General features: G+C 47.3%; 1 protein-coding gene across 3 annotated transcripts; it reads left to right on the top strand.

Annotated features, from left to right (window-relative positions):
• The first annotated feature begins 471 nt into the window (after window positions 1–471).
• Window positions 472–7,940, top strand: LOC105903880 (WW domain-binding protein 1). Of its 3 annotated transcripts, none has more exons than XM_031560445.2 (7): window positions 472–1,252; window positions 4,359–4,403; window positions 4,625–4,654; window positions 4,771–4,824; window positions 5,220–5,361; window positions 6,058–6,219; window positions 6,661–7,940. In XM_031560445.2, exons 2-7 carry the CDS (start codon window positions 4,362–4,364, stop codon window positions 7,590–7,592), a joined length of 1,362 nt encoding a protein of 453 aa, XP_031416305.1. In that variant the 5' UTR covers window positions 472–1,252; window positions 4,359–4,361; the 3' UTR covers window positions 7,593–7,940. The 3 variants fall into 3 exon arrangements, with proteins under 3 accessions (XP_031416305.1, XP_031416304.1, XP_031416306.1); XM_031560444.2 differs by having other exon boundaries at window positions 472–1,407; XM_031560446.1 differs by lacking the exons at window positions 472–1,252; window positions 4,359–4,403 and having other exon boundaries at window positions 4,623–4,654; window positions 4,771–4,897.
• Window positions 7,941–8,444: the final 504 nt, after the last annotated feature.

Raw genomic sequence — 8,444 nt, 5'->3', positions numbered from 1 at the left:
CAATTAACTTAACATTCTACAAAAGGCCTAAATACTATGCTTCAAGCCTTTATAATAACAGTGTGGTTGTTCCGCTTTATGTACTCTATAGGAACATAGACTCTTGGAAGGTTGGCGCAATGTAAGAACCCTGAAAATAAAAAGCAGCATTTCCTTGGTGTCATAGGTTGGAGGATGAAAAGTCAGCACTGCATTGGCAAGGGCACTTACTCACTCTGGCCCACTGTGCCAAGCCCATGAAAGGATCAAGAGATTACACTGCGAAACACTCCTGCTGCAGAGAATGTGGACATCCTGACAGGAGCGCTGTCGCTGCACCCCAGAGTGGAGTGGTTTCTCTGTTACGTAAGAGTGCAGGACTAGACCACTGGACCATCTCTGCTGTTGTACCCCCCTCCCCTCCTCCTCCTCCTCCTCCTCCTCCTCCTCCTCCGACCACCCCACTCTCCTGTCATCCTTCCTGGCCTCTTCATTTAAGGATGCGTTGGCCTCTCACTGCGTCTGCTCAAACAACTGAGGAGGAAAACTCTACTGCAAAGGCTATCTTACGGTTTTCTTTATGTATCCAGAACAAAACTAACGCTCACATAAGACGAAGGGTTCATCATTCCATATTGTAATCTCTTGGCAGACTGTATGGAAGAGACTGCCGTACTGTGTATCGGACATGTGAAAGAATCAAGCTGCATTCATGGCCTCGGTGGCCTCCTGCTGTATGACCTTCTGCCAGCATCTCTGGTCACTTGGTGTTTACACTTTACAAAACGCAGAGGATTGCTATTAGACAAGACTGAATGAAATGTATCGATATTAGAAGGGACTATGGAGGGATTAATCTGTAGTTACTACAGAATAGCATACATAGAAAAAAAAACTGCTTGAGGAAAGAGAGAGAGATCACTTGTGACAAATTTTCATCGACAGCATCTCTCAAAAGTGTCTGCGGTTGTTGCTATGATATGTTCCGTCCAATCACTGCCGCAGCTCTCGTTCCACTCCCCGTTTGGGGGCTGGGGTTATATGACATCATTAATGTTAGCCCCGACCCCTCAAATCAATTTAGTCACTTTTTTACCAATATTAAAGAAATCCCCAGCTCTCTAACAACAATCCCCAGGAAGGGTGAATTGGAACGTGTCCTCCTCTCAAGAGCACCGGCTGCGCTATTGAATTGGCCGCGGTATCCCCGTTGGCGTGCAATTCTGGGAGGGGCGTCCTTTCGGCCACCGGGAATGGCGGTTGCTGAGGCTGTGTGAGTACAGAGAGAAAGAGATGGGGGTTTAGCGAATACATCCCTTTTCTCGAGACGCTGTCCCCTTCTTTCATATATCGGCTCTGTTAACCGGTATGGAGGATTCCCGCGAGGACCATGAACTTCATTTCTGTCATTTACTGAAAGTGGAGGAGGTAAGGATGTTCCTCAGCTAGTCGTAGTAATGCACAAAATATTCTCAGTCTTCAGGAGTTCTGTCAACAACAGGATACCGGTCCTCTCCAGCTGCAGTGTATCACTAGAGACAGCTATTGCATTTGTTATGGTCATTTGATAGGCCATGTCACATGTGCTTTTCTGTAAATGTATTTTGCCGTGGTACAATGGTGTTCACCGAACTATTTCAAATCCTTGCGCACATCCCCACATTGGCAGTGTGCTCATTTAAGTCTTATTGAATGAGGTTTTATGTCCAGCGTATTCTTCAGGTAATGAGTGAGCCAGTGTTGTCAGTGAATTTGCTCCAATGCAGTTGAGGTTTCATGCCAAGTGTAAAAGATATTGAAATGTTTCAAAAATGCACCTGCCTCAGTAACATCAACATGTTGATAATGTGATTGATTGTGCAGCTTTAAGTCAGGAAGCAACTAACATGTTGCATGTGATACAATAGTCTCACATGATTAACTCTCACTCAAATGTGACCTAATATCAAAACTTGATGTGCAAATCTCCACAGCAACTTCCTCTTTTGCTGTGCCATTACATGCATTTCGCAGTATGACATGATTTGTGCTGTACAAAGCCTTGGGTCATCATCACTAGTATACCTCAGTCATTTGGCATGTTTTTTTTCAGAGCTAACCTGATGCAGTGATAAAATAGCCGTTTATCTGGAGGCCTGGTAGTTGGGGCAGTCGTCATGTCAGCAGTCATGTCAGCTGCCTCTATTCTGGAACAGTCATTACCTTTGTATTCAGTGTGGTTGCCTACACGGCTCTGTTCTGTGGTTCTTTTCTTTCTTGACCTAGTTTGGACAACTGTCTTGATATGTGGCACCATTCTGTATGCCTAGTGTTTTTATCAATACCAACTAAGGTAGTTGAATGCAAATATATTGAGTGAGAAACATCAGAGCACTTAGCAACAGATATGTCCCAATTATCATGCCAGATGCCTTAAACTAAACCAAATAACAAAATATATGTGGAAAAGGCAAAAGAAGGCATCAGTAGATCTCAAACTGGGAGCTATTCCTACCTGTCACTGTGCTGTTTTTCTACATCAGTCATGCTGTTAAGTTGCTGTATCAATTTGCCCAAAGAAAGTTAAGGTTCTCTGTATTACAGGGCTCCCTGCTGTTGAGCTATGCCTTTCTCTGTTTCTCTATAATAATGATTCCATAACATGGAGTATAGGAGGAACCTGTTGTTAATTATTCTTCCTTACTTACTCTGTTGTCATACCAAGTAAGAGGAGCAATCTGCCAGCAGTATTGCTTACTGTCGACCAATTGTATATTTATATGCTGATTGCAAAATAGACCTCTGACAGAATCACTATCTGGCATGGAGGACTGGTAGTGATGCTCGTGTGCTGTGGAGTTAGAAGGTGGTGGTGTTGAGGCAGATGACTTTAAAAAGCATGGACAGTGTTTGCTCAGTGGAAAGTGAAGCTACCGGAAGGAAATAAAAAATGGCAGAGAATGAACCAAATATGGTCGGATATGGGCGGCCCTGACCAATTTTCTGTTTACCAAGCATGCTCTGGCTGCAAAAAGCACTTACTGCGCAGACTTTGGCTGCAATTTTGCCAATGTGGCGGAGCAGTTTTGGCTTCGGTTCTTCATAACATCAGTGCGTGATGCCATGTTATCCATGCTCTTTACAGTCATTGGGCAGAGCAGTAGCATGGGACTTGCCAAGAGTTTATAAACAGCATATAGCAGCATTACACATAACATCCATTCATTTGAGTTGAGTAGCTGGGTGGGAGAGCGAGGTGGTAAGTCCTGATTCTTCATGCAGGCCATGTATCCCTGGTCTGATCCTTTGTGACAATGGAAAGGTGTTTTCTCTGCAGTCTTGTGCAAGATAGAGACACAATTAAAACAGTAAGCCACTGATCGATAAAGCTCACAATTAAGCAGTTGTCCTATAGTATTATACTTTAATCTGTTTCTATCACTGTGTGTTTTTCTTCCTTAAATTGTTTGAAGCCAAGTACCCTTTCAACGTTCCCTGTCAACGATGAAAGTGAATCCATACTGAGATTGTGTGTTACTTTAATGTGGATCTTAAACACACTTCAGGCTGACCTTCAGACTCCTGCAACACTGACCTGGAGACAGTGGCCACTCTCTGCAAACAGCCCATGCAAGATGAATAAGTAATGAGCTCTGACATATCGTCTGTGTAAAATGTGTGAGTTTGAGTGTGAGTGTGAGTGTGAATGTGAGTGAGAGTGTGAGAGTGAAAGAAAACTCTGCTGGAGTGTGTGATAAAACTCTGTTGGAGAAATTGGTAGAAGCAGAAAGATGAGGCAGGCATGAAGGTTGTGGCTTGTGTGGGCTTAGGGTCGGTTGGGGATGGAGGTTGTGGCTTGTGTGGCCTTAGGGTTGGTTGGGGTTCGGGATGGAGGTTGTGGCTTGTGTGGGCTTAGGGTCGGTTGGGGATGGAGGTTGTGGCTTGTGTGCGCTTAGGGTCGGTTGGGGATAGCTGGATCTGAGAGCCTGGAGTGTCTGGCTTTTTTGGCACTGGCTGTCTGCTGCTTCTGTGAAGGCCCATTGAGGGGAAGCCCCTCCACAGAGAGAGAGAGGAGTCATTGTCCTGCCCTGTCCGAATGAAGGCACATGAGAGGAGAGGCTGGCCACTCCGTGCGGCAGGGTTGGGACGCTCACGGTGCGGTACAGGAGCAGGACTCACACAGGGTCCCACAGCAGATGTGTGAATGAGATGAGGGATTGAGCTGTTCACAGCCAGTCAGAGCGTGAGTGTGTAGAGAGGAGGAGAAGAAGGTGCAAAGTGCACAGAGAGGCCTCGGTAACTCATCGCTTTTCATGGAGAATCTGTTCTCTTTTCCATCCCCTGGCATTCTATCGTGTTAATCCCTACTCTCTTTCTTGCCTCTTGATGTTTCTCATCAGCCCATGACCATCTCCTTGCCGGAGCCAGATGGGAACACAGCTGAGGTAAGCTGCCTCTTCTCTTTCACCACAGATCCATAAAACACTCCAGCTCTCCACCTACCAGCATATATAGGATGTCTCTCTTGCTCGTCTTTGATTACAGTTTCATGTGGACATTCTATCCAAGCTGCATCATTATGTAAACACCGTAGTAATACTCTTCTATTGTGTTCCCTGTTTTCCAGAGTAAGTGAATTATTGAATTGTATTTTACTTTGTTACAGGTGTCAGTTACTCCTGAAACAATTCAAAAGGTGAAAACAACCCCGTTATAAGTTTATATCTCAGATTTGTGCAGTGACTTAGCAAAGAAAGACCTTTGAATTTAAACATGACTTCCTGACATGTATCATTGACTGTCAACTCACAGGTGGCTGTATCTGCTGAAATGGTAACCAGTGCTGATATGGGAACCATGAGCAAGGCGAGAAACGCATGAACCTCCCTGTTGCATGTAGAACTCTCTGTCCTATTCTGTGGTTTCTAGACTATACCCGGTACTGTATTTTGTGTATTCTATGTACATATCACATTTCTTGCACAAAAGTAAAAATGTTATGTTATGTTTAATGCATGTTTAATGTTTAATGCATGTTTAATGCATGTTTATTTTGGTTGCCCCTCTATTATTATTAACTTTTAAATAGAAAAAAAACTCATACTGTAAACACACAGTAAACCTTTAAAAAAGTCATTCGTTTGCTATATGGCCAACTTTTGTGGCTATACTGAATGTTCAGTTTTAATAAGAAGCTAGTTTTGACTCCGTTCTTAACCATCTTTCTCTTTCTCTTTCCTCCTTCCTTTAATCTTCCACAGGGTGTGAAATATCAAGGTAGCCAGCATACAATGGAGAGTGCAAAGTACTGCCATGGAGTCAACAACAACCCTGGCTATCTGTGTGAGACGGGCCACTGTTGTGGAGAGACGGGCTGCTGCACCTACTACTATGAGCTGTGGTGTAAGTCCTGGCTGATTCTACTGTGTGTTTCACTTACATTTACATTTACATTTAGTCATTTAGCAGACGCTTTTATCCAAAGCGACTTACAGATGTGCGACTTACAATGTATACATTTTACATTTACACTGATGGCACACTGCACATCAGGAGCAATTAGGGGTTCAGTGTCTTGCTCAAGGACGCTTCGACAGGGAATCGAACTAGCAACCTTCTGATTACTAAACGACTTCTCTACCTCCTGTACCACTGTCGCCCCCCACTTACAGCACACATCCACCAGGGTCCAATGAGATCGGCTAGCACCAACACAAACCTGTAGGATGGCAGTGGTAAACTGAAATGCAGTACAGAAGCAAGCTTTTAATCAAAACCATTAAGTACAAAGGACGCCCTAATAAACTGCTGCTGGCCAGGGGGAGTGCTGGCCAACTCTGCGGCTTCTACACTGACTTTAAAAGCCTCCTAAGCTGACCCATGCAGATTTTTAGTGTGTACTATTCCATATATTATGCTGGTCAGACAAGTCCCTCTCTCGACCGCATTAGTAAATTGTTTGTGTGTGTGTGTGTGTTGGTGTTTGTTTGTGTGTGTGTGTGTGTGTGTGTGTGTGTGTGTGTGTGTGTGTGTGTGTGTGTGTGTGTGTGTGTGTGTGTGTGTGTGTGTGTGTGTGTGTGTGTGTGTGTGTGTGTGCAGGGTTCTGGTTGCTGTGGACAGTCCTGATCCTGTTCAGCTGCTGTTGTGCCTATCGGCACCGGCGAGCCAAACTGCGCATTCAACAGCAACAGAGACAGAGAGAGATCAACCTCATCGCCTACCACGGGGCCTGCAACTATCCTGCCTCCATGTTGGATCTCAGTATGAATGATCTTTGCTTTTACATTTATGTGGTTGTGGTTATAGAATCCACAAGGGTTGCGATAAAGATGTTGGCTGTTACACCACTGGGCATTGTAACTATTGGTGTAGTTGAATTTAATGAAGTAAATAAGTAAGAAGTAGTGTAGAAGGTGAATGAGATATGAGATTATTGTGTTAATTATAGAGACCAATACCACCTGTTGATGGTATGTGGCTGCTCATCTTAGACTGATATGATGTTAGGTTTTAGTTTGAGTCTCCAGTGCAAGGATGATGTTTAGGCTGAATGCATTTGCTGCTAGATGACTGCTAGCGGCTACCTGTGTAAATATAGCCACAATGTGTCTTGAAATGTGTCTGACAGCCTGATATGGTTTGCATATTTGCCAACTTCTTTAGTCAGTATTTTGAAATATGTGGTGTGTTTTTCCTGCTTAGGCTTCCTGGCATCCTTCAAACTGCCCTCGTATGAGGAAGTGGCAGCCCAGCCCAACACCCCCCCTCCCCCCTACAGCTCCGTGTTCGCCCTGCAGGGGGGCTCGCGCTACGCCCACGCCGGCCCCAGCGGCATGACCTCCTCCCAGAGCTCCCACAGCAACTACACCAGCTGCTCCTGCGAGTCCTGCTCCCTCACCTCCCACAGCAGCACCTCCTTCTCCGTGCAGGTCACCGACGAGACCGACACCAGCAACGCCACCACGCCCAGCGACGCCGGAGGCTCCAGAGTTCCCAGCGCCACCCTGGAACCTGCAACCCTGGGCTCTGAGCACGTCAACCCTCCCACACCGACACCGCCTCCAGCCGGACCGGAGTGCGCATCACCCCAGCCTCCTGCGCCTCTGGTGCTGTCCGATCCGTTGGGGGCGATGTCCCTGCCGGTCGACGAGGACGGCCGCGGGAAGGATCCAGCCCAGGAGAGCCCGTCCCCTAGGGCCACCCTGTCTCCACCCAAACACGCCCTGTTCTCCTCCAACGTGGACTTCTTCGAGCCGGACAGCCACGTGTCGGCCGCCTCGGACGCGGAGGGAGACGGCGGAGAGGAGGAGGACGACGACCTGGACGACGAGAACCACTTCCGCCACCGCCGTCTGACGGGAGACTCTGGCATCGAGGTGTGCCGCTGCAAGGTGAAAAAGGAAGAAGCTGGTGATGTCGAGAAGAGGGATGCGTCTGAAGGTAGAGAAGGCACCGTGAGCGAACAGGAGGGGCGGGGCGAAGCGGGCCCTGTGCATGACAGCGTCGACTGCTCCCTCCGTGCCGCCGAGGAGGCCCAAACCCAGCTCCCACCCGAGGACTGCGCCACCCAGTGCAACCCCACCCTCGCCATTCAGAGGGACAGTGAGGCCATCATCACTGTGCAGTCCTCGTGAGATGGTCAGTGAAGGGTTAAGTAGAACCATTCAACTTTGTTAAGATATTTGAAAATTCTCAGTCCATAGCTGTCAGTTCTGATGGAGAAACGATGGACTAACATAACGTTTGAAGGCATGAGGCTGTATCACACGAGGGATCATGCGTAGATTGCATGGGATGTAGAAGCCCGTCACTGTCTGTCAGACCTCAGACCTGTTGTTTGGTGCTCGGTAAGCTGAAGGTGACCCAAAAGACCAAACAGAAGGGGCTCTGATGCAAGATGGAGCTGGACGAGCACAGAGCCCCAGATGAGGACATTTTGCCCGATTCTCTTGTTCATTTTCAACCCCCAGCCCCCCCCCCCCCCCCACGCTGCAGCCTGAGAGCATCGCGGAACAAAAGAGCATCTTTACCCAGGCAGAGAAACAAAAGCGCCTGTGGAAAATGCAAATGGGCTGCTTCCCTTCCCTTCCCTTCCCTCTGGAGTGGCAGGAAGAAGAGCAACAGCTGCGTGGAGCAGTGTGAAGTCAGCATAATGGCCACACAGCTAGCTAGCCCTCCCTCTCCAGACCCGCTATCCCCCTCCTGTGGCCATGCCCCTGCCCTTTAGCTTCCGGACTAAATCTGTTCCTCTCTCTCTCTCTCTCTCTCTCTCTCTCTCTCTCTCCGTCTCTTTCTCTTTATTTATCAGATTGAATAGCCACGGCTATGAAATATCGAGCTGTTGGCTTATGTGGACACCAGTGACCCCCCTCCCCCACCTCTAACTTGCCTGCTGTAGCAGGATGCCCCCTCCACTCACTGGTGTGCCCTTCCGTCTTTAAAATGCTGCTTGGACTGCTTGTCAACTCTTAGGCAATAATAATACA

This window comes from Clupea harengus, chromosome 22 (assembly GCF_900700415.2).
Source record: "Clupea harengus chromosome 22, Ch_v2.0.2, whole genome shotgun sequence".
In the NCBI taxonomy this organism is placed as follows: domain Eukaryota; kingdom Metazoa; phylum Chordata; class Actinopteri; order Clupeiformes; family Clupeidae; genus Clupea; species Clupea harengus.
Note: the sequence above shows the minus strand (reverse complement) of the source record. Positions and strands in the feature narration are given on the sequence as shown.